Raw genomic sequence first — 26044 nt, forward strand, 5'->3', positions numbered from 1 at the left:
CTCAATTATGAAATACACAGCATTAAAGGGTTAATGGGGTGGTGTGATCATATTTCCTGTGTTATCGGCATAGCATTGAAAGTTAATGCTGTGTTTATGAATAACGTAGCCTAAAGGTAACATATAAGGAGCAGGCAATGGACCTAAGATGGAACCTTGTGGATCACCAAACTGAGAAGATGAATTACCATTAATGTCCACAAATTGATACTGATCAGTCAAATATGACCCGAACCGGGAGAGGGCTATTCACTTAATCCCAACAACATTTTCTAATCTCAGGATGCAGCCCTGATCATAGGGTAACAACAGGTCATTAACCACTCTAACCAGCGCTGTCTCAGTACTATTATGATGTCTAAATCTTGACTGATACCACTCCATACAACTCTTGGCATACCACTAAAAGGTAGCCTAGTACCACAAGATTTCTATTCTGGTCTACTGTGAAAACATGTCAGTAACCGTGGAAGATAGACTCTGCATGTATCTACATACAGTACAGTACATACATAAAGGGCTTCTTCTAAAGTCACAAATGTTATTCAGAGTTATTGGTGATTACTTATGAATACTGTGTTTCATTTCTAATCACAAATTAAGCTAAATGTATTTTAGATTAATTAGTTTTTCCTTATATGTCTGGTAATGTGAACTTGTGTTTTCGTTTAGAGTGTCTGTGTGAGCAGGAGATGCTTCAGAAGGCTACTTCTGTGAAGAGACTGCTGCAGCACAGACAGGATGAAATGAATGCCGTCTACCATGAAAAGAACTTGGTGGATGGCCTCATCACGATGTGCCACAAACTGCAAGACCATTTAACAGGTAGAGTGTTCAGTTTGGCAGTGATGACATTCACTTGCTGATTCACACGGTGACAGATGGTGTCCGCTTTGTGGGCTTTGCATTAATAGTTGTATTGTCCTTTTCAGTTAATATCGATCAGCTGGAACAAAGAAACCAGATTGTTCTTGAAACAATGCCTCTGGATGCCTTCATGGAGGTCCATCAGTTGGATGAGATCTCTCAGAATGCTGGGATAGTTACATATTTTGACCTAAATGAGGATGTGAGGACCATGGCAGAGGTTTTGTACAAATTCAAAGACAGTTATGTCTTCACATTGTGCTGGGATAAGCAGGCACAAGTATTTTCAGCACAAGGGGACAGCGAGGATGAATCAGATCAGGACACTGAATTTGAAGTTGGGACGCTCAGTTTGATCCATGAGGAAATCTTTCAGCCATGCTACAGCAGGTACCAGCAGACCTATGCCCAGCTGAAGAATGGGACTCTCCAAATGGGGCAAGTGGATGTATTATTCAAGGCGTACAAGGGCAAATATGAGGAGCTTGCTGATGATCTGGCCATCATGTGCCAGATTGACCCGGTAGATGACAAACGCTGGATCCAAACAAGGGTGCAGCAGATAGAACAGTATCACGAGCTTCACTTGGCTGTGGAGTCTGCCCAGGTGGTCATGATGGTCAAGGAGACCCTCTGTCTTCAAGGAGACTTTAACGTCTTGGATTTGCTCCTTGAAATTGTAGGTGGTTTTCTTATTTACATGCTTGTCTAGATGAGCAACGATAGTGGTATCCTCAATATAATCTCTGCTCTTTTGTCCCTTTTCTCAGACTCAGGAGGACTTTAAACAGGAGTGTCTGACTCGCATTGATAACAACTTGATGCAGGCCAAGAAAATTCTGGTTGATATCACAGAGCCCCGTAGGCTCTGTCTTCAAGAGCTTGGTCTCAGGAGGCTTTTTGTGATATGGGTCAAAGAAGCCCTGGAAGGTACTGTGGAAATAGCTTTTAGCTTTGCCCATAACAGGATCATTTTGTTCCAAAGATGTTAGAAAGGAGACCATTTGTCTTTGTCTTTAGACATCAATGAGCTGAAGGTGTTTGTTGACCTGGCCTCCATCTCTGCTGGCGAGAATGACCTGGATGTTGATCGTGTGGCCTGCTTCCATGATGCGGTCCTTGGCTACTCATCAGTGCTGTATGAGCTGAAACCTCAGGCAGGCTTCATGGATTTTAAGGAGGTCCTGAAGAAGCTCTGGAAGGCACTTGACAATGATCCAAACCTGCCCAAAAAAATGGTAATTTCTTTTTAAGACATATTTATATAGCACCTGTCTTTTTTTCGGTGCTTATTTCATCTTTCATTTCATTTTTTAGTGTGATACAGCTCGGCACCTGGAGTGGTTGAAGACAGTAAAGGAGAGCCATGGGTCTGTTGAGCTCTCCTCACTCTCCCTTGCTTCAGCCATCAACAAGAAAGGCATTTACATAATCTGTGCCCAAGGCCAGAAGAAGGTTTGCTAATTATTTGAATAAATTTTGACTACAAAATTTCATTTCACTGCATTGGGTATTTGCATATATTGCACTGGAAGTAATTCTCTCAAAGAGAGAAATGATCTTTAATAATTTAATCTGTATATACATTTGTACAGATTGCTTTATCTGTGTGCTTTCCAAGCCAAAATCTTGTAAATTCATCTTTTATCACTCTTTTTTTTTAATCCCTCCATCATCCCATTGAAGCTCATTTAGTTTACACAGCAAAAGTGGATTTACTTTTAGTCCAAGACAAGTACCTATGCCACAAGAAATCTAATATATCCTAACATATTGTGGCCCTGTCGATTAGCATGCTAACATAAGCATGCTAGCATGTATTCAGACAGAAAAAATATAAATGGGCTAATTCTTGTTTTTCATAATAATAATAATAATAATAATAATAATAATAATAATAATAATACAATTAACAACATAAGTATGATTTGTAATGGACAAAACCTAAATATATGTGTTAGCATTGATATATTAAATAAAACAGTTCAACATTAATTCCCTTCTACTTAGTCTACTTAGTTCATGGCACCATTTAACAAAATGTTTACAAATGCTGAAAGGGTATCCATTCCAGTTCCATCTTAAAAAGATCATATTTTGAGAAAAATGATGGTACACAATTTCCATTCTGACATTGCACAGAAAATGTTAGTGCTAGCAATAGGCTTTAACTACCCAGTAAAACTGGGGTCTTTCTCCCATTCATTTCTGTAAGTCTGAAGGCAATGTTGTGTGTGCTTTCTCTTTGCATGTTCTGTAACTGCACCTCTGCCATGCAAATCCGCGCTTAAACCACTCATCATTGCTTTCGTGTAACATTGTGCATTGGCCGGCTGTAAAGGCATGTGAGACAACTGCGAAATAACAAGCCAAGTATGTCTGTCCAGCCAGATAAAACCCGCTAGGCCAACACTAAACATTCTCAAGTAAAAGTAAAAAGTATTGTACACTTTTAAGTACACTTACGAGTACATTTTTTTTCAAAAAGCTGAAGTAAATGTAACTAATTTCTACCCACCTCTGCACGTGAATCATTGTGACCCCAGCCCATTAACATTGTTGATGTTAGCATTAGCATGTCAACATCTAATTTTTGAACATGTCCCAAACGTCACCAAATTTCACATGAATTCACCGTGTCCCTGCCCCATTAGAATTGTTGACTTAGATATTAGCATACTAAAATTATATTTTTTTCCATGTCTCAAACATCACTAAATTGAATGTAATGCATCGTGGCCCCACCCTGATAGCAATGTTGATATTAGCATTAGCATTCTAATTTTTAACATGTCCAAAACATCCTCTGATGCATCATGTCCCCGCCCTGTTAGCATTGCTGAAGTTAACATTAGCATGTTAATATGCAAAATGATTCCACTCTTCCTCTTTCTTTCTCTCAACTTTGTCTGTTTTAATCAGATTTGTCACCACTGGGATAGCTTGTAGCACTGTCCTTTTTCATTAAAGTGTTTTTGCTTCATTCTGATGCAGTTGAGCTTGGATACAGTGCTCAAGCTGCAGATTCCAGAGGAACATGATGAGGGCCATGAGATGCGGCGGTACTCTCTTGAGGATCTGAGAGAACTGCAGAACAAACTAATGCTCATGTCTGGAAAAGGAGACCAGGGCCAGAGTGAGGTGGACTATTTTGCAGAGGTAAAATGCCAAAAGTACTTTTGATGTGCTAAGTTGCTATGACGTGCGATTGAAAGAGAAATAACTAAAGCAGCAGTTGTACCTAACCATGTTTTTTTTTGCCAGATCTTTGCCAGTGTTCAGAGGTTGGCTATGGCATTCATCAGTCTGTTTGCTGCTGGGAATCCTTTGTTCCGTCAGTGGGAAGCCAACATCAACTGCTGCACTGAAAAACCCACTATCATCATTGACTTCAACTTGGATGGTGATGTGAGCATGATCCTGATTGAAGGTGACCTGGCGGAACACCTCCCAGAAATTTGTAGGAAGATGGAGAAATGTCTGGACTTCTGGCACTACTTCATGGATAGACAGAGGTCTCTGCACTACTACCTCAACTACTTTACTGCAGAGCAAATTGTTTACTTGTGCAGCAAGCTGACCCAGAGTGGTGTGGAAACCATGGATGACCAAGCTCTCATGATGTTGTCCTTTATAAAACCTAACTGCACCCACTCATCCCTGAGGGAGACTTGGCACACGATGCAGTACAAGATGCTGACTGAGTCCCCTGAACAAAACAGGGACATTGAATATCAGACTTTTGTTGAAGTTGGCAGTGGAGTGGAGGCATATTCAGAGACTGGGGAACACGTTCATCATTTTGGAAATGATGATCTTTGCAATAATTTGCAGCATGCAAATGGCTCTGGAATGCTAGATCTTATTTGGAACAGTTACATGAAAAACATGAGAAGCTTCCTTCCAGAATCTCTTGACATTGGAAGCCTTGGTAAGCTGCTAGAAATCTTGGCAAACAGGGTTGATGAGATTGTGGATAGTGAAGATGAAGAGCTAGAGCTTGACGAGACCAAGAAAAATGTTCTGAGAGTACTTCCGAAGGGATTGGCCATTGGGCGTCCTAATCTCATAGTGTGTCCACCTGCAGAAATCCTGACCTCGTGCATCTCAATCTACTTATGTAGTCCTAATGAGCCCCTGCCGACGTATGATGAGGTGATTCTCTGCTCACCTTCCACCCCATACGAACAGGTGGAGCTCTTCTTGCGACGCTGTCTGACAGGAAATATTGCCTATAGTGGGCAGAAGATCTACACCATGCTCTATGTAGACCAGCTGACCTATGAGGTGAGCTACAAAGTTGAGCAGTTTTTCCAGCGGCTGAAGATGCAGAGCAGGAAGGACTACCGGCTCATCCTGATATGCAGCTCTGACAGAGAGCATACGTACCTGCCCTCGGCCTTTAGTCAGTACAGGCTGCACATGGTGCCTTTGGAACCACTTCAGCAGATCCAGCACTACCTAAACCATCACTATACAGTTCCAGCAGAGCAGCAGAGTGCTGCTGCTGTTTTCAAAAACAGACTCTTTGCTGGTGTAGTGACATCCAGGAGAGCAGGGGTCGGTGAGTGGACTCTTCACCCATCAATCGCTCTATTATTTGGTAGTTACAGGATTAAATGCAGTACATACGTCCTTGCATTGCACACCTGCCAATAAAAGCTTTTCATGTAAGACATGACTGTTTTTTTTTGTGTATAGGGAAATCACTGTACATCCAAAGGATTTCTGAAAAACTTGAGAAACGTACCAAGAAGCAGTCTGTGCTGAGGTGCATCCGCCTGATTGAGCCCAGGGTTGATGAAAACAACATTCTCCATTCCTTGTTCATCAGTCTGGGGAAAAAGGAGCTAAATATCTTCCATTTTGATGTCACTTCTTCTGTAAGAATCTCTTAATCTCTTATGTATCTTTTCCTTGATTTCATCATATGTAAATTTGGTTTAAAAAATGCTTATTAGACATCTTTGTCTTTGATTTTTTTGGTCTGTATAGTCATTGTTAAAATGTTTGAATTTTTTTGCAGGTGCAAAAGGGACTTCATGAATTCCTCTTCAAACTGCTGATCCTGCGTTACCTGATGGATACAGAAGGGAGAATGTGGAAGTGTAGCAGCGATCACTTGTACATGATTGAGGTCCTGCAGTCTGCAGGGTCCCAGCCAAGAAATGACCAGAGAACAGTTAGTAATGTTTCGCATTTGAACATAAAACAAGTTATTGGTCAAATCCATTCTAATGTATATTTTCTCACCTAACAGGCTGCAAATGCTCCATTTGATTTCCTGGACGTATTCCCAACTGTCTTGTGCCACCCGCCAAAAAAAGTCTTAGAGCTGGAAATGAGACTTATGGAGGATCCGTATGCAGTGGATTCTGAAACCCCACTTATGGATGATCAAGAGTTTAGAAGCGAAGCCTTCCAGCGACCCTACCAGTACCTCACTCGATTTCATAACTGCGAAAACCTGGATGATTTAAAGTATGAAGGTGTTGAGGGAAGTCACGTTGAGTGTCTTCAGTTGCTCTTTATTTACTGTGGCATCATGGATCCATCTTGGGCTGAGCTAAGAAACTTCACTTGGTTCTTAAATATGCAACTACGAGACTGTGAGACGTCAGTGTTTTGTGATTCATCATTTATTGGAGACACGCTTCAGGGCTTCAGGAACTTTGTGGTGGATTTCATGATTCTGATGGCAAAAGACTTTGCTACTCCGTCCCTTAGCATCTCTGATCAGAGCCCTGGGAGGAATTTAATGAACATTGATGGGATCAATGAAGAGGACCTTGCACCATTTCGGATCAGGAAGCGATGGGAGTCAGAACCACATCCTTATATTTTCTTTAATGATGACCATGTTTCTATGACATTCATTGGCTTTCATCTTCGCCCAAATGAACAGAATATGGTAGATGCCATTGACCCTACAACAGAAAAAGTTATCAAGAAAAACATAATGACTATAGAGTTGTACGAAGGTCTCAGGCTTCAGCGAGTGCCTTTCAACACAGACTTTGACCAGCTTCCTAGAGGAGAGAAGATTGAACGTCTCTGCAATGTTCTTGGAATCCAATGGCCTCTCGACCCTGATGAATCATATGAGCTCACGACTGACAATATACTGAAGATGCTAGCCATTCATATGCGCTTCCGTTGCGGCATTCCGGTCATTATCATGGGCGAGACTGGCTGTGGGAAGACAAGGTTGATCAAGTTTCTCTGTGAGTTGCGACGGAGTGGAGTCAATACTGAGAACATGAAACTGGTAAAAGTTCATGGGGGCACAAGTTCTGACATGATCTACAACAAAGTGAGAGAGGCCGAGTCCGTTGGATTTTTCAACAAGGAAAACTATGGTTTTGACTCGGTGCTGTTCTTTGACGAGGCCAATACCACTGAAGCCATTAGCAGCATTAAGGAAGTATTGTGTGACAAAACTGTGAAAGGAGAAAAACTGACATCAAACACTGGCCTGCAAATCATTGCTGCTTGTAATCCTTACCGGAAACATACAGATGACATGATCAGGAGGTTGGAGTCAGCTGGTTTGGGGTACAGGGTTCGGGCCGAAGAGACCGATGAGAAGCTGGGTTCCATTCCCCTTCGACAGCTTGTATACCGAGTGCAGGCTCTGCCTCCCAGCATGATTCCTCTGGTTTGGGATTTTGGACAGCTCAATGACCACACTGAGAAAATGTACATCCAGCAGATTGTCCAGAGGGTGGTGGAGAGCCAGTCCATCCAACCAGGGTATACAGAGGTCATCACAAATGTCCTGGCTACGTCTCAGAGGTACATGAGAACCAGGAAGGACGAATGCAGTTTCGTAAGCCTGAGGGATGTGGAGCGCTGTATGCAGACGTTTGTGTGGTTCTATGAAAACTGTGACATGCTGCTGTCTGAGCTACAGCATTATGAGACTAAACACAAGTCTGGGCCGAATGAAAGAGGCTTGAGAAACGGTGATGACAGAAATCCTGTGCTCTGGTCTCTGGTGATGGCTGTAGGTGTGTGCTACCATGCTTGTCTGGAAAACAAAGACAAGTACAGAAATAAAATCAGCAAGCGCATCTCAGAAGACTACACGCCCGCCAAAGTGAAGGAGGAAATCTCTGTCATGCAAGATCTGTTACTCAGCGGAGTTCCACTTGGAGACACCATTGCACGAAACAGTGCCTTAAAAGAAAACGTGTTTATGATGGTGATCTGCATTGAGCTTCGTATACCCCTTTTCTTGGTAGGGAAACCCGGAAGTTCCAAGTCCCTTTCCAAAACACTGGTTGCTGATGCCATGCAGGGGCAGGCAGCTCACTCTGACCTGTACCGAAGACTGAAGCAGATTCACCTGGTGTCCTTTCAGTGTAGTCCACATTCCACACCTGATGGCATCATTAACACCTTCAAGCAGTGTGCACGTTTCCAAGAGGGCAAAAACCTGGAAGAATATGTCTCTGTTGTTGTCTTGGATGAGATTGGGTTGGCTGAGGATTCTCCAAAGATGCCCTTGAAGACCTTGCATCCTCTTCTGGAGGAAGGATGCATAGATGATCAGCCACTTCCTCACAAGAAGGTTGGCTTTGTCGGTATATCCAACTGGGCTTTGGACCCTGCTAAAATGAACAGAGGAATCTTTGTCTCCCGTGGTGACCCTGATGAGAAGGAGCTGGTTGAGAGTGCAAAAGGGATCTGCTCATGTGATGTGATGATCCTGGAGAAGGTCAGGGATTTCTTTCAGCCCTTTGCCTGGGCTTACCTCAACATCTGCAAGAAACAAGGCAAAGGGTTTTTTGGCCTTCGTGATTACTACAGCCTGATCAAGATGGTGTTTGCTTGTGCAAAATCTTCAGAGCAGAAGCCCAACGCGGAGCAGGTAGTTAAGGCAGTGCTGAGGAACTTCAGTGGCAAAGACAATGTGAATGCAGTTGAGGTGTTTACCAAAAGACTGAAAATGAAACCAGACCTGGAAAGCATTAGTGCTATTGAGCTTGTTCAACAGAACATATCTTCAATTGGACAAGATGAAGAGTGCCGGTACCTTCTCATCCTAACAAAAAACTATGCAGCCTTACAGATTCTCCAGCAGACGTTCTTCAATGAGCGATGCCAGCCAGAAATCATATTTGGCTCAAGCTTCCCTAAGGACCAGGAATACACACAGATTTGTCGCAACATCAACAGAGTCAAGATCTGCATGGAAACGGGTCAGACTATTGTGCTCCTAAACCTTCACAACTTGTATGAGAGTCTGTATGATGCCCTCAACCAATACTATGTCTGTCTTGGTGGGCAGAAATATGTAGACTTGGGACTTGGGACCCATCGTGTCAAGTGCAGGGTGCACAAGGATTTCAGGCTCATTGTCATTGAAGAGAAAGAGGTGGTCTACAAGCAGTTTCCCATTCCACTGATCAACAGGTTGGAAAAGCATTACCTAGACATCAACACTGTCCTCAAGATGGAGCAGAAAGAAATCGTCAAGGATCTAGAAAAATGGGTCGAGGAGTTCGTCAAGCTGGACAACAAGCAGTCAATGGCAGCTCAGGTGCACAAGTACCTTCCTGCTGACGTTTTCATTGGCTACCACTCTGACACTTGTGCTTCTGTGATCATGCAAGTAATGGAGAACCAGAAAGACAACGACGATGTCGATCAGAGACAGGTGCTGAAAGAAGCCAAGCTGATTTTGCTGAACTGCGCAACGCCAGATTCTGTGGTGCGACTTGACAGCACAACGCTGCCCCGTGTGGAAAGTGAACTCCTGGAGCACGTCTACTTTGAGGATCAGAAGCACAACTGCTTGGCTGACTTCATCTTCTCTCACGTGCAAAAAGAAGTTCATGGACCCACTTCCTTTACGGAGGTAGGATCCTACGAGCAGTCTAAATCCAACGTGATTTGTCCTGCAATGTTACACAATCGTATTTAGCGTTTGCATTTATTTCTTAGGTGACTACATTTTCTCGATTGCTGACGATGTCCGACCTTGTCCAGCTTCAGCAGGCAGTTAAACACGTAGAGCTCCTCTCCCTGCAGCAGTTTGATACGGAGCACTCATTCCTTAAAAAGATTAAGTAAGGATTAATAATACATGTTTTCCTATTTAATTAAAAAATTCTATTTTTAAAATATCTCACGTTTGCTATTGTAGGTGTTTATTGGATGCTGGCTCCGGTGACAAAATTCTCCTCGTTCAGACTGATTTTGATGAAGGTTCTCAGAGTTCAAACCTTATTGCATCTGCCAAGTGGGTCATGTCCTGAATTTGATATTTTACGTTAGTCAAAATGCTCTCCACGCACATTGTATGTGATGTTATCAGATGGTAAACAATACATTTTTGTCGAAGGTATTCTGCATTGAATGAAATCAACAAGTCAAAAGGACAAACCACAAGCCCAGTGTTTGTGTACTTCATCACCAAACTGCCCAGGGTGGAGGGGGGAACCTCCTATGTTGGGTTTCATGGAGGTGAGCTATGCTCGGTTACATTTCTTCAGTGGGTGGCGCTGTTTTTTTTTTTTTTTAACAAAGCCTTTTTGTTGTTGATTGTGTGTAGCTGCAAACAAACAGAAAGTACGCTAACTATCTGGAGTCTTAACTAATAAACCAGTTGCACCAGCCTCTCTGAACAGGCTCAGCTTAACAACATTTATGTATTAACCCTCGATATTCCCATAGGCCCATGGAAGTCTGTGCATATCGATGACCTCCGCAGGTCCAAAGACATGGCCTCTGACATCAAAGCACTTCGACGTCTGACTATCAGTGAACTTTTTGAGGAGAGGGAAACTCATGAAGGTTTAATTTGAATAACGTTGTTGGAAATCTCTCTTTTCACCATTTGTGCATTGAGCCATGTCACAATGATTGAGTTTTAATGGTCTTGTTATAATGTACTATGTGTCCTCTTAGCCATGGAGGTGGATGATATGTACTCTGAGACCCAGACAGAAGCTATGGATATAAGTGAACAACTGGTAAGCGACTCAATTTCTTCTTATTGCAGTTGATTCAAGAACATTATTTTCAACATTATATGCAAAGATATAGATCTAGTGCATTAGAGGGTGGGTCAGATTTTGGCTTTGCTTCATAGGTGGAGGACTTTGAGAATGTATTGGATACTACAGCTTTGGTGCGTAGCTGCGTTCAGAGTGCAGTGGGCATGCTCACAGACACATTGGGTGTTCGAGGCACCCGAAGGGTGGAGCTTCTACTGACTCTCATGAGCGAGGGTGAGGAACTCAAAGGTGAGAAATGATTATGTGAAATTGTCATATATCGCATCGTCATATGTTTCTCAGAAACAACCTTGTGATCCTTTTTTTTGGATGCAGCACTGTTAATTTAATACATCATCTTCAGGATTCAGTGTCCAAACAAGATAGGACTGCTAGCTAGTTATCTGTATCTTGAAGTGGAGGAACCCATCAAGCCCTTTTGAAAGTGAAAGTGAAACACTGCATCACAGCACATGGTGACAGAATGAAATGTGTCCTCTGCCTTTAACCATCACCCTTGGCGAGCAGCGGGCAGCCATTACAGGCGCCCGGGGAGCAGTGTGTGGCGACGGTGCTTTGCTCAGTGGCACCTCAGTGGCAACTTGGCGACTCGGGATTCGAACAGGCAACCTTCTGATCACGGGGCCGCTTCCTTAAACGCTAGGCCACCACTGCCCCATTTTAGCTTGAGTGCAGTTATTTCTGCCACCCAGTATGTCATGGTTATCTCAGCCCTCAACCATAAATGCCACGAAGCACACACAAATTTGGCAGAACTAGCTGATAATTACTGACATGTTCACATCTCATTAGCATGGGATCCTCTACCAAACAAAACTTGCAGCTAGATTATTACCACTTTATTTAAGATTTCACAAACATCCCCAGTGTGCTACAAAACAATACAAAACAATTTCATATTTGCACATTGCATTGCTGCCAGCATAATATAGTTGGGGCTTGTGGGTGAAGAGGGGCCTGAAGATGTGCATGTTTATCCACAGCTGTGTTCCTGAAGACAGTTAAGAAGCGTCTGCACTCCCTGCTCCAGGTCCATGATGGACACTCCCTCTCACCCAAAGCCTGGGTATTCAAGGAGGCAGCCAACATTGATGCATTGCAGGAGGGCGGTACTTTCAGGTAAGTGGTTTTCTCATTTCAATAAAATTATTTAGTCAACATTTGAGAGATTTAGAGCTATTGTGATCCCATTTCAGACACACTTTGTGGAAGCGGGTTCAGTCCGTGGTCACACCCTTCTTGGCTCAGCTGATATCTGTGATCGACCGTGACTGTAATCTGGACCTACTTTTGCACCCTGAGTGCAAGGAGCCACTCAAGAAGTTGTGGCTAGACATCTTTGGGAACCATAAACTCCTAGAGGTCCCGTACACCACAGTAGACCGTGGGTAGGTTCTGTGTGCTCTTGATGAACATCAGCTTTATGGATAAGATTAAGTACCAAGTATGAATCCCTTGTTTCTTCAGCTCAGAGACAAAGACCATTGTGGTGCCGAATGCCATCCCATTGGACCGAGGACTGGGCTGCAGCATGCCCTTCAGCTGGAGGATCCGGGACTTCCTGGAGGAGCTTTGGGTCCATGCCCTGCAGAGAGAGAGTAAGGGAGACATATCCATTAAAGAAGTGAAAATTATAGATCATAAATGCAGGAAGTATTTGGCTTGAGACAAACATGACTGGAGCAGTGGTGGCCTTGCAGGTAAGGAATTGTAAATGGAAGCTTGTTGGAATCCTAAACCGCCAAGGTACCACTGAGGTCTACCTCACTTGTCACTTTGTCACTTTAAACTTACCTCTGTTGCACTACATGGGTTTGCACTCTCCACCATGTGCCCTTATTTGTATATGGTGTTTTTAAAAAAGTATATTGTGTTTTTTAAAATTGTATTTATACCTTTGTATTCAATGTTACTGTCTTGTATTTAATGTTGTATGGGTCTGAGAGTAACGTAATTTCAATTCTCTGCATGTCCTGTACATGTGGCAGAATTGACAATAAAGCTGACTTTGACTTTGACTGAGGTCCCCTTGAGCAAAGTTTTTTTTCTTAAAAAAACTTTGACCACTGCACGCCATGACGCATTTTTGCACAACCAATAGAATTAAAGCATCGAAGCGGACAGAATTGTGTCTTCCCCTTCGAAACATACACACGATCTACAACACCACATTATTGTCTTGCCATGAGTTTAGAAAACCACACCTATTTTTTGTGCTGAGCTCTGAGGCAAGCACGGCGCCACTCGCGGATTTTTGAGAGGAAATGTAAATCAACCAATCAGTCAAACAATATTTATTTATATGGCACTTTTTACAATGTAAATTGTCACAGAGTGCTAACAGATGGTACAGTGCTCAAAACCCCAGGTGAGCAGGCCAGAGGCAACAGTGGCAAGGAAGATACTGGGATTGCGAAATCGCGTTGTTGCCATTTATAAAGCCACGTTTTAAAATCACTCAGCCCTTTTCGGGCGACTGATAAATGCTGTAAATAAAAATGTACATTTATATCTGATTTATTGTTCACAGGCCCAGAGAAGACGTTTGAGGAGTTCTACCAAGAGACGCCTCTGGGCAGGTACATCGGCCAATCAGATGCTGAGATGCAGGAAGAGATTTTCCAGCGGTACCTTCAGGATTTCATTGCTATGACGATGACTGTGACCTCAGAGGGAGAACTTAAGGTAAATGTGTACAACTATCTGAGTCTTAGTAGGTGGTAGGTGGTAGTAGCCTAGTGGGTAAGACACTCGCCTGTGAACCAGAAGACCCGGGTTCAAATCCCACTTACTACCATTGTGTCCCTGAGCAAGACACTTAACCTTAAGTTGCTCCAGGGGGACTGTCCCTGTAAATACTGATTGTAAGTCACTCTGGATAAGGGCGTCTGATAAATACTGTAAATGTAAATGTAAATCTTAGACACTACAGAAGTTTCTTACTTTGTATCTCAAAGTACTTTTAAAAATAGTTGTGTTACAGGGGTTAATTTTGTGTATTATCTGTTAAATCTGTTTTGTGTGTGTTCTTTTCCCCTCAGCTGTTGTGCGGAGCTCTCACATGCTGTGTGAACGAGTTGCGTGCGTGTGAGGAGGTTGAGGTATGCGAGGTTTCGGCTCTGACCTGGGTTCACGCTGCCTACCACCGCTACAAGACTCGCCTGCAGAACCTCTCCAGGATGCTGTCGGTCGAGCCAGATGTGTCCCACATGCTGTTGGGGAACACGCACGCCTGCGGGGGCAAAGAGCTGGTGCGGCCCTATACACACGCAGCATAACGCGATCATCAATGTTAATTCTCATTCAGAAGGAGGGCGGGGCTGTTTTGGTGTTGAGCGCAGTTCGGTGTGTGTTGCAGGTGTTAGATGTGTACGCTGCTCTAGCTTGTGTGGAGTATCTAGAGCCGACATCTCTGAGCTCAGAGGCGGAGCGCGTGCAGTGGCTCAGACGGGTGAAGCGGCTGCAGGTGCCGGTGGAGCTGGTGTGTGCTGAGGAGAGCATCAGACACTACAAAGGGCAGAGCAGGACCATGGTGCAGAGAGTGCAGTGAGTTTTATATACACACACACACACGCTCACACACAGATTAGAGCAGTTTGATGGGTGAGTCCTTGGTTTGAATCTCACTTTTGGGGCAGTGGTGGCCTAGCGGGTAAGGAAGCGGACCTGCAATCAGAAAACGCCATGGTGCCACTGAGCAAATCATCTTCCATCACACTGCTCCCCAGGCGCCAATCATGGCTGCCCACTGCTCACCAAGGGTGATGGTTAAATGCAAAGGACAAATTTCGCTATGGCACTGTGTGCTGTGCTGCTGTGTTTCACAATGACAATCACAATCAGACCTCTGGTCTGGAAAGTATAGTCAGTTGTATTCACACACTCAAAATACACCCAACCTTGGAAACTGAAAACTGTGTGTGTCTGTGTGTGTAGACACGGCTGGAGTCGCATCTTCTCTCTGTCCCTGTTTGTGGACCACATGCTGCTGGATATAGAGAAGCTGGATGTCAAACTTGTACCCCTGGTACTGGAGCACGTCAGGAAACTGGGACAGGTGTGGCCTCCTCTCCATCACCTCTTCATGTCCTCTCTGTCTCTAGACCTTCATTTTATCTTTTATTTGTTTTTTTTGTGTTTAGGTTCTGGAGAAGAACTCAGATGTGAAACAACAGCTGGCATTTGAGGCCGTGATCCAGATCCTGAAGGGTTGTAAGGAAGGCGCCAGCGAGCGCATTTTCAAGTGAGGAACCCCTAGATTTACTCCATGCTACATTACACATGATCAGCCCCCATCATCGTGACTTAATCCTTTTCAAATGTTCTACTTGCCACCTTCATTGTTCATTTCACTAGTTTTGCACTGTCTTGTCTTCTTTGTAGCACATTTTGTAGCTGGATTGTCTTTCGCACACAAGTACTTTATGTCAGCATTAAACTTTGTTTAAATCAAGAAACATTGGAGAAACATTGTTTAGTTTCACTAAAATGACAATAAAGCTCAATTTGAACTTAAACTAACCGCACCTGCTGTTTTAACCTGTGACACAAAGCATTTGGGTTAAAGAAAAAAATTCAGTCAGATGATTTGTTTTAATTCATTTAATTCATTAATCCTGCAGGACCTCTACCATCTGAAATTCCTGTTTGAATGTGTCCAAATGCCAGTGTCCACTGCTTGGGCTTGCTTGGAGTCGAGTATTCCTAGGTAAAGGGTTTTTATTTTCTTTATTCTTCAGGTTTGGTGCTCAGCCATGTCCAGTGTGTATGGGGGACCCCAAAGACCCCCTCAGTCTGCCGTGTGAGCACATCTACTGCCTGAGGTGCATACGGAAGTGGATGTTGCCTGGGCAGATGTACTGTCCATTGTGCATTCAGCCAGTGCCAGACGACTTTGAACTGGTGCCTTCAGCGGAAATTCAGTATGTCTGTCACACACACACACACACACACACACACACACACACACACACAGGTGGACATATATGTACACATGCTCAAATACATACTCTGTCCTGCAGGTCCCTGGTTGATCTGAACAGAAATTTCAGACAGCGGTGTAACAGTTTCTTCATCGCACTGGTGTCCAGTGTGTGTTTCAGTCATGGTTCGCCGCCATGCTCCCCAGTCATCCTACACCTGCTGTCCCTGCTCATGGTGGAGGCTGGACCTGTGCCTGGACTCGGACGTAAGAAAGAAAAGCATACATGTGTTTAAAGATCAATCTGTCTGTCTGTCAAACTTATTGAATATTATTTAAAGTTGGACAAATGAGATCATTACTACTAGTTCTTGTGTGCACATCTGTGTTACCTCCTCAGGGCAGCAGCACATGCTTACTAAGGCTCTGTCACCATTCGATGACTCGGTGGATAAAAACCCTGTGGTCCGATCTGTACTGCTTAAGCTGCTGCTGAAGTACAGGTCAGACCGAAGAAACATATACATACATGAACACTCAAACACGCAATCACAATTTTGGTCGTAAGGAGAATTCGAGAGAGCAGAATTATAAGTGTGTGTGTTTGTCTTTTCCCATTCAGCTTTGATATTGTGAAGGATTACCTGCAGCTCCACCTGTCTGCTGTGGAGAGAAGTCAAATCCTTGAGGAGAGCGATAAATCAGAACTCTATTCTCTATACATCAACTGTCTGGAGGTAGGTGTGTGTGTCTATGCTATTTAACACTAAGCAGCCAGTCCAGTTGACCTTAGGGGCAGTGGTAGCCTAGCGGCTAAGGAAGCGGCCCAGTTCGAATCCCGATCCACCAAGGTGCCACTGAGGTGCCACTGAGCAAAGCACCGTCCCTGCACACTGCTCCCCGGGCGCCTGTCATGGCTGCCCACTGCTCACTCAGGGTGACTTCATTGTTTAAGTATTGATATACTGATTGTATGCGTTTCTGTCGACTTGTATAGGACTCCATGTTTGAACGAACTCAGGGGCACTCTGTGACGGAACAGCTGGCGTTTCTGCGTGAGGAGACCCCCTTCCTGCGGGACATCCTGCAGTCGCAGCCTGTGTCTGAGCAGGTCGCCTCCATCGAGAACCTGCAGCAGCTTGCCCGTCTGCGACTCTGTCTGGACATGGCTGCACAGTTCGTTGCTAATCTGCATGAAGGCACAGGTAACCCTGGCAACATTTAGATTTATTGCTAATGTCAATTGTCTTTGGTGCAATACGGGGTTAAATGTGTTTGGGACCTTGGGTACAATGGCACATACCCACCATGTACCATGAATAAACAGATGTAAGACAGGGTCAACCCATTCCATCATTTCATCCAGCCGGAGCATCTTGTGTTACGTATCAGTCGTGGTTGTGTTCAAAATTTGTCAACCTTTACACTTGACAGAAGAAGTGATTTGATAGACATATTAAATTTTGGGGGGTGGGTTGGGTGCTCCCTAGCCCTACTTCTTATTAGATACTATTTGTGGTTAATTGAGCTATTCTTTTTTTTTTTCTGTGTGTATGTGTGTGTGTGTGTGTGTGTGTGTGTGTGTGTGTGTGTGTGTGTGTGTGTGTATGTGTGTGTGTAGGTACTCAGGATGGGCATGCTGATACAGAAGCGTTCTTGAGCGCTGTGCGGGACGTGTGTGTGCATGGCAAGAACGATTGGTACCGAGTCTACCTCATCCGTAAGATCCGCAGTCAGCGCGGCGTAGACTTCGTCCAGAGGCTCCTGACCGTAGAACAGTGCCGCTGGATGTTTCCACAAGAGGTCCTACTGCAGGTGGGGTCTGTTATGGGTGTGGCTGTCAAGATTTCCGCCTGAGTTGCAAATTTGGAAATCATTTTAAGCCTGAAGAGAAGATACAGAGTCCAGTGGACTGAGGGCTCATTTCAGAACATGTCCAATGAATGGACAGTACAATTATTTTTGTGTCTACAGTGGAGGATGGAGCTGTTTTTCATTCAACCCTCATTGTTTTGTACTGGGTTTTGGCTCTGATTCAGTGAAACATGATTTTATTGGATTTTTCAAACCTGAAAATAGTTGTTTCAATTTTGCATAAACGATGAAATAATTTCCTGTTTTTCCCTGGTCAGTCTGAGTTGGGCCTGCAGATGGACCAGTTCCTGGTGTGTGGAGAAGAGTATAAAATCATCAGAGAGGCTGTTGCCAAGGTGATGATGGAAGGGAACGTGCAGAGGATCCAGGAAGCATGTGATGTAAGTATATGTACTTTTTTAATATATAATTTTAATGGACTATAAGTATAACTTGTAGTGTGTGTGTGTGTGTGTGTCTCTTCATGCATATGCACAGGGCTGCAGAAATCCTCGACTGAAGAGGTGTGTCTTGGTGCTCTTGGCTTTGTTCAGAGAGGTCACCTGCCTGTACAGAGCCTGTGATGTACGCCTGCACCCCACACAACAGGTACTTGTGTACCTTACAACAGGTACTTGTCTAGACTTGAAAAACCTGAGTATGTGCCTGTGTGTTAACGTGCTGTTGTGTGTTTCCCAGCAATGCCGGGGTCTGGAGGAGTTCATAGAAGGGTGTGATGTCCTGGTCAGTCCTGAGCAGAAGGTGTTTGCCAAGAAGCTGGTGCAGAACCAACTTGGTGCCCTGAGCGTGCGGCCGGAAACCTCGGGAAATCAGCAGACTGCCACCGAGCTGTGTGTGCACCTGGCTGCAGTTCTGCTTTCCAGCCAGCAGGCGGTGCTGGGACCCCTCCACGAGCTCGCCATCACCCCAGCCAACATGCAGGTATTACTAACAATATTGCAGTGTTATTTTATAGAGCACATACCTGAATCTGAGGAGCACAGCTCACCGTTAAATTATGCCAATGCTCATTAATACATAAAAAGATACCAAATGCTGAAATTAGAATTTAAGATGTAACACATTCTCAGATCAGTGACACTGATACTCTACTAAATGTGAATAATTTCTTTGTTTCTTATGTTTATTTGCTGCCATTACACCAGTAAATGTTTTTCTGTCTTCAAGGGATCCTTCCTGCCCACAATGCCTGACGACATGCTTGCAGTGGCTCAGCAGGCCATGGGTCATCTGCACTGGTACTGTAAGTACTTCCTCAATAAGTCTCTGGGTGTCTGAAAATGACTGGACTGAAAATTATTAATTACTATTATAGTTATTATTAAAATAACTTTTTTCTCTCTTTATCTAGTCTGCCCCAATGGACACCCCTGTACCATTGGGGAAGTAAGTGCACTAACGAACAGAATATTTACATGCTTTTCACTGTTAGCTATGTACTTTATCAATGTCTCTCTCGTTTTCTCAGTGTGGTCAACCCATGGAGCTGAGTCGCTGTCCAGACTGCCGTGCTGAAATAGGAGGCGTGAATCACATCCCTGTTACTGGTTTTAGAGCTGTCCAGCTTCAGTAAGTGTTTGTACTGTGTGTTTGCATGTGGTTGATTCTGTTTGCATACCATTAGTTGTTTTCAGGGACGTCAGGTCTTCCATTGGAATAAACATAATGCATTCTGTAGCAGTGCAACAGAATGCAGATTTTCTCTAATCACTGTATTTGCCACTTTTCTATGTGAATGCTTTAACTAATGGTGTGTTTGTGTGTGTGTCTACATAGTGGTGATCGCACGCAGCCAGGACACATTCTTGGCGCACCAGAACGCAGGGATCAGCCTGACATGCAGGACACCAAGAACATGAGCCCCGCCCCCTTCACTTTGGTCCGCCTCCTCACACACACAGCTATGATTCTGGGAGCCACCAGCCACCCACAGGTTCTTGTTTACCAGAACACACATGCCAGAACACACACCTCATACACTCTGGGGCAGAGTGGGGCAGTGGTGGCCTAGCGGGTAAGGAAGTGGACCCGTAATCGAAAAGTTGCGGGTTCAAATCCTGAATCGCCAAGGTGCCACTGAGGTCCAATTGGGCTAGGTACCATCCCCACACACCGCCCAGCCTTTCATGGATGCCCAGTAGGAGTTACTGTATGTGATCTACTGTATGTGATTCTGCGCTATACAAGAAATAAATGTTGTTGTTGTTTTATGTCACATGTGACAACTAATCACTTTCACTAAACGTGTCTGCAATTTCTATTCTTGCTAGAATTCTCTCATCATTTCTCTCTCTCTCTGGCTGCAGCATATTGCGGGGATAATCGTGCCCCCTGTGCCGCACCCAGCTGATTTTTTTGGTGGCTCACCTGCAGAAGGATCTGCAGCAGCTGACCCAAGCCCTGGGCAGGGGGGCAGATGAGACGACAAGCACCGCCCACCTCATCATCGACTCCCTGACCAATCCCCCAGGACACTGTAAGGAGTAACACAGTAACACAAACACACACAACTTCAAATTGAAACTCTGAAATACTGAAGTGTGTGTGTGTGTTTTATGGTTTTCACAGGGCCTGTAGGCTTTGACCATCGACTCGCTTCCAAAAATGATCGGAACAACTGGGAGACGTGTGTCGCCAACAACATCATCAGCCCTCAGCTCAGGGTAATGAATGAAAGCAGATAGCCAATCCGATTACTGTATTCAGTTCAGCAGGCAGCCTGCAAAAGGGCGATAGGAACCGCACGCATAAAAAAAAAAAGAATATACTATGCCGTCCTGGGCAAAGGCCCATATCGGCCATATAAAAAACTGCCACTGGTAACATCTAAACCAGTAATATTCCATAAAATAATAATAATAATGGAATTTAACTGAAGCTTGAGATCACCGTTTGTGGTGTCCACTGGCAATGGCATTTATTATGGGTGTAGAATTACTAGGGTTGTTAACTGGAATGTGTTAATCTGTGTTAGACCTCTCAGGGGTTTATTTATTCTCTCTGCAGAATCTGGACGAGCGTCTGCAGCAGGTGGCTGACCGAATTCGCCGGGACGAGCGTGTGAGCTCCAACCCCATCATGAAGCTGACTTTCGGGGACCCCCGGATGTTTTTGCGGAACCTGCCGCAGGTTTCCATCCTCCACGGCCCCTCAGTGTGGAGCTGCAGGGAGAGGGTCTCTCTCCCAGGACTCACCCACATCGTAGAGCAGCACGACGGCCGCGAAACATTTCCTGTACTCTGGAGATTTTTGCAGAAGGTACCTTCAAACACATAAAGACTGAATACACAGAGGAATTAAATTAATATGAAATCAGGGAACCAATTTAATAATTTAGACAGTTGTATTATGTATGTCTTACTAATATAAGGAACAGTATAAATAAAGTTAGTGATTGGTTGCTGTTGATGACTGACTCTGAGGTCTGTGATTGGTCAGGAGGCAGAGTTGCGCTTGGTGAAGTTCCTCCCCGATATGCTGGTTCTTCAGAGGGATCTGGTAAAGATGTTCCAGAATGCTTCAGAACTGGCAGACGGAACCATTGCTGACTTCCTACAGAGCCCGAGAGCAGGTACTACGACTGGACATTCTAACTTCAGAGTTTTATACATCGACCTAAAATAAAAACGTCCACTTTGATGTTCTCTTCAGCTTCCATTACTACGTTGTACCAGCAACGCATACAAATGTTCCTGAACACCTGGAACCAGCTCAGGGTGTCTCTTGCCACTAATGGTAAAACACACACACACACACACATGCAATTACACTCCTCTGCAACATGCTAGATGGAAATATTAAGGATTGTAGAGATTCTGCAAACTTCTGGATATTATAACATATAGTAGGTTTTGTTTACTTTCCTTTGTGAATTGTCCGATTTACATTCGTAAAAAGCTGAATGTTGCATTTATGTTTATTTTAATTTATTAGAATATTAAGGACATTATTTATGTTCAGTTGCCACGCTTATGTTTGAGTTTTGCATTATATCAGATTGGTCTCCGTCTGTGTTTTTAGGTGAGCTAAAGCTTCCACCTGAGTACTGTGAGAACGATCTGGACATGAACAGTAGCCTGCAGGTGCTGTTGCCACGGAGACAGGGCCTGGGCCTGTGCTCTACAGCGCTCGTCAGCTACCTCATTGCACTACACAATGATATGGTGTATACTGTGGACAGACACACAGGAGAAGAGACCAGGTACATAAACACACACACACACACACACACACACTCACTTGACTGTTTGAGTTTCTTGATGAATATGGATATGAAAATCTCTCTTTCAGTTACTCCGTGAGCCCAGTGGATCTGACGGAGCTCCATGTGATCCGGTTCGATCTGGTTCTGCCGCTGGTTCTGTCACACTGTCAGTACAACATGGAGAGCGGCCGGGAGACCCGGCCAGAGTACGACCTTCCCAAGATCCAGCAGCAGCTGATCACGCACTTCCTGCAGGGAAAACCACTCATCACTCTTAATGTGAGTCTGTCTCTCTCTCCCTCCCTCTCTCTCTCTCTCTCTCTCTCTCTCACACACACAAACACACACTCTCTTGTGCTTTAGCTATTGCAATTGTCTTAACTGAATTAACCCCTTCCCACAGGGAATCCCAACTCTGGTGAATAGACATGAAAGGAATTATGAAAACATTTTCAAAGACGTGAAAGGAAAGGTTGAGCAGGTGAGAGAAAGAAAGGATTTTTTTTGCTACAGAATCAGTTTTGGTATCGATTTTTTTTTTTTTGTTCATCCTGGTGTGTGTGTGTGTGTGTGTGTGTATCGATGTTTGTTCACAGGAGTCTCTGCCGTCCCTGACCCTGACGTCTCTGGCGGTGGAGTTGGCTGCTTACTGTGACGTGTGTGAGGCATTGGCAGCCGTGGAGGTGGCTCTGGGCTTCCTGGCGATGACCGGCGCCGACCCGCACATGCAGCTGGGCGTCTACCTGCAGGACGTCCTGCGGATGGGCGACCACACCCCCCCACACATCATCAAGGCTCTGAGTCGGTGTAGTGTAAAGCACGCGGTGGCCCTGTGGCAGCTCCTCTCATCTCTGAAGTCAGAGAGCATGCTGCGCCTGAAGAGGGTAACGATCTTCTGCGTTTAGGGTTCATTTACAAAGCGTTGAGCTGCTTCAGCTTGTGAGCACATTATATGTCCCCATATTTATCCATCTGCAGGACCCCTTTGTCGGAGTGAGTGTTGAGTATAAGATGCCTCTGGGTGAAGAAGATCGCATGCAGCTGACCGGCTTCCTCTCTAAGGGCGGGGCCGACGGCTTCCTGTTGGAGATGCACGAGTTCATAAAGCTGGTTCTGAGAACCGGCAATGCTCTTGAGACCTTCCGCCCAGACTGGGGGTGAGAAGATCACACAAACACACACTCACTCACGTTATTCCACATTTATTACTAAATGAATAAATTAAAAACTGGGCATGAGCCATTGATTCGCTTGGATCTCTCTCTGTCCACTCACCAGGCTGAAGGATACACTGGTCTCCTACATGGAGAGGAAGGACCTGGACGTTCCGCTGGAGGTCGAACAATCCTTCCCAGAGCAGATCCTCCTGTCCCACTGCATCTCCACATGGCGCTTCTGCATGGAATACCAACAGGAGCGGAACCTGAAATAGTATTTTACAATTAGTGTGTGTGCGTGTGTGTGTGTGTTTGGGTTTGAGTTTGAGTGAGTGTGGCAGAACGAAGTAAAAGGAGTGGCCTTGTGTTTACAGATGCCATAGTTTATCCACTGCTCCAGTTAGTGATCACAGCACAAGTGCCTTTGTGTTGACTGTGCCATTCCAATCGTGTGGCCACGGCCCTAACTGCAGTATGACGAAAGTTTGCTTATGTATGTTAAAAAAAACAGCACCTCGGTTTTGATAACTTGTTAGTTCTTTCTCATGTTTCTTTCTGCACAAAAACTGCTAAAATTGTTCAGAACAATTCAGCTGTATTATGAGAAACACATATATCAATCACTTGTTTGTACTCAGGGACACGGGATAAAAATGTGAAAGGGTTGCGGGGAATTGTGCAGTGTTTACTACTCGAGGCCTACAATGCACCTGAAAAAAGTAACGTCAGTTTCTGTTAACATGGCTGGAAATTGTGTTAATCGATAGCTGTTGCTGTCATAGAATCAAATCATCTTCACAGAACAATGCTCTCTTCAGTCTTTCTGTATTATTGCTCGGCTGTATTCAAGGAAAAGGTTTTTGGTTCTTGCTGTAAACGTTGTTAAGCACTCTGTATCAGACATTGTGTGTTTTATGGTACAATTTGCTCATAGTTTCTTGTGTACATTTAAATGACCAATATGCAATTGTAATCATTCCTTCATTGTTCATCTTGCTATAAAAATGACCTCGGTTTAATAAATCTGTCTGATACTTGAAAAGGCTTTAGTGTCTTGTGTGTTTAAGTTGTTTGAAAAGTACATGAGTCGTTAAACAGCGGCATTAAGTATTAAGAGCACACCGGAATTTTCAGAAATGTAATGTTTTTCTGACTATATTTCTTGCTGTATTGTAAATTTGAGACGCTTATTATAAGACAGTTTTGGACTGTTGCTTTGATACTAATTGATGCACAGGGAGGTGTCTTCCGGTGTCTTTAGTCATGAAGTCAGTTTGGTACAAAATCCACATTTGACATCCAATGTTTTATAGGAAATTTAAGACAATTGGATGCTAGAGGGAATTGAGGCAAGTTCTGTCATCAGAAGAATGACACTGCTGTATGCAGTTATGAATCTAAATATCCTCTCTGATGGAGTTCCCCAAGGATCAGCTTAATTCTTGTATGCTTCCTTTAAAAATCTTTTCAGTTTAAAATAAGATAAGATGATCCTTGAATAGTCCCTCAAGTGCAAGACACTTTTACATTGTCATGGCAGAAAGTGGACAGTACAAGATAAGAGCAGCAAAAAATAAAAAGCATGGAGAATATGCCGACCGCATAATATAAAAAGTTCACTATACAAATAAAGTAAAGTGAAAACATTTAATTTCATAAATTAAGGCACACCTTATTCAACTTCTGTACTTACATTTACGGCATTTATCAGAGCGACTTGGTCAGTAGTGACAGGGACAGTCCCCCCCTGGACTTAGGGTTAAGTGTCTTGCTCAGGGACACAATGGTATTAAGTGGGATTTGAACCTGGGTCTTCTGGTTCATAGACAACTTTACTTACTTTACTTTACTTTATTTAGCAGACACTTTTATCCAAAGCGACTTACAAGAGGAAGACACCAGCAATTCTCATTCGATTTCTATAGAATATTGAGTTTACAAACTAAGAGCCCTGATAAGGCTTAGACTTGTCAGTGAAGAGCATGCTCAGAGATTGTTAGGTGCTAGACTAAGAAAAATTATAATGTATTTATACATTTTTGTATTGTTTGTGCAATGTGTACGCATGTGCGTGTGTAAGTGTTAGATTTGTCTGTAATATTTTTTGAATAAGAGGGTTTTCACCTGCTTCTTAAAAGTGGTGATAGTCTCGGCTAGTCGTGTGGAGGAGGGCAGGTTGTTCCACCAGCCAGGGACAACAACGGAGAACAGAGATGATTGGAATCGGAGACCCCGTGAAGAAGGATTTTTTAGTCTCATTTCATTTGCTGATCTGAGAGAGCGTGCAGGAGTGTAGCTAGGTAGTAGTGTGTTGATGTAGGAGGGCGCAGTCCCATTTACAGCCCTGTAGGCAAGCATCAAGGATTTGAACTCAATGCGAGCAGCTACCGGGAGCCAGTGGAGGGAGGTAAGAAGAGGTGTAACATGGGTGTATTTTGGCTGATTGAAAATGAGATGGGCTGCCATATTTTGGATCATCTGGAGTGGTTTTATGGTGACTGCAGAGGCTCCAGCCAGGAGAGTGTTACAGTAGTCGAGTTTGGAGATGATCATTGCCTGGACGAGGAGCTGCGTAGCCTGTTGTGAGAGAAAAGGCCGAATCTTGCGAATGTTGTAGAGAGTGAACCTGCAGGATCTGGAGATCGCAGCAACATGATGGTTCAAACTCTGTTTGTCATCTATCCAAACTCTAAGGCTTTTTGCAGATGCCGTGGGTGTTAACAGTAGCGATCCAATTTGAATTGAAAGGTTTTGCTGAGGGGAATTGTTGCCCCGAAAGATCAGAATCTCGGTTTTGGATAGGTTGAGTTGGAGGTGTCGCTCAGACATCCATGCCGATATGTCTGAGATTTTTGTTGCTATAGTAGCATCTTCTGGTGGGAATGACAGATAGAGCTGGGTGTCATCAGCATAAGAGTGATAGGAGAAGCCATGTGATTGGATGATGTGACCAAGTGAGCGAGTGTATATTGAGAATAGAAGGGGGCCAAGGACA

General features: G+C 44.1%; 1 protein-coding gene across 1 annotated transcript in view; it reads left to right on the plus strand.

Moving 5' to 3' along the window:
* LOC114793607 (E3 ubiquitin-protein ligase rnf213-alpha-like) overlaps nt 1-24091 on the plus strand; it is a 39060-nt gene extending 14969 nt beyond the window's left edge. The window contains 49 exon segments of the mRNA XM_028985628.1: nt 673-825; nt 933-1546; nt 1638-1797; nt 1888-2105; nt 2185-2322; nt 3862-4026; nt 4132-5431; nt 5569-5750; nt 5894-6049; nt 6128-9730; nt 9817-9941; nt 10019-10114; nt 10217-10338; nt 10549-10668; nt 10783-10847; nt 10967-11120; nt 11876-12011; nt 12089-12280; nt 12360-12490; nt 13423-13577; nt 13934-14143; nt 14251-14438; nt 14829-14949; nt 15035-15135; nt 15632-15814; nt 15914-16080; nt 16214-16316; nt 16436-16550; nt 16811-17018; nt 17435-17628; nt 17946-18068; nt 18166-18276; nt 18367-18609; nt 18856-18931; nt 19040-19074; nt 19157-19257; nt 19465-19621; nt 19995-20036; nt 20038-20164; nt 20257-20351; nt 20695-20946; nt 21127-21259; nt 21340-21423; nt 21709-21889; nt 21979-22171; nt 22296-22373; nt 22489-22776; nt 22871-23049; nt 23171-24091. Of these exon segments, the coding sequence (XP_028841461.1) occupies nt 673-825; nt 933-1546; nt 1638-1797; nt 1888-2105; nt 2185-2322; nt 3862-4026; nt 4132-5431; nt 5569-5750; nt 5894-6049; nt 6128-9730; nt 9817-9941; nt 10019-10114; nt 10217-10338; nt 10549-10668; nt 10783-10847; nt 10967-11120; nt 11876-12011; nt 12089-12280; nt 12360-12490; nt 13423-13577; nt 13934-14143; nt 14251-14438; nt 14829-14949; nt 15035-15135; nt 15632-15814; nt 15914-16080; nt 16214-16316; nt 16436-16550; nt 16811-17018; nt 17435-17628; nt 17946-18068; nt 18166-18276; nt 18367-18609; nt 18856-18931; nt 19040-19074; nt 19157-19257; nt 19465-19621; nt 19995-20036; nt 20038-20164; nt 20257-20351; nt 20695-20946; nt 21127-21259; nt 21340-21423; nt 21709-21889; nt 21979-22171; nt 22296-22373; nt 22489-22776; nt 22871-23049; nt 23171-23324 (12227 nt within the window). The 3' untranslated portion in view covers nt 23325-24091.
* Nucleotides 24092-26044: the final 1953 nt, after the last annotated feature.

This window comes from Denticeps clupeoides, chromosome 7, assembly GCF_900700375.1.
Source record: "Denticeps clupeoides chromosome 7, fDenClu1.1, whole genome shotgun sequence".
Taxonomy (NCBI): domain Eukaryota; kingdom Metazoa; phylum Chordata; class Actinopteri; order Clupeiformes; family Denticipitidae; genus Denticeps; species Denticeps clupeoides.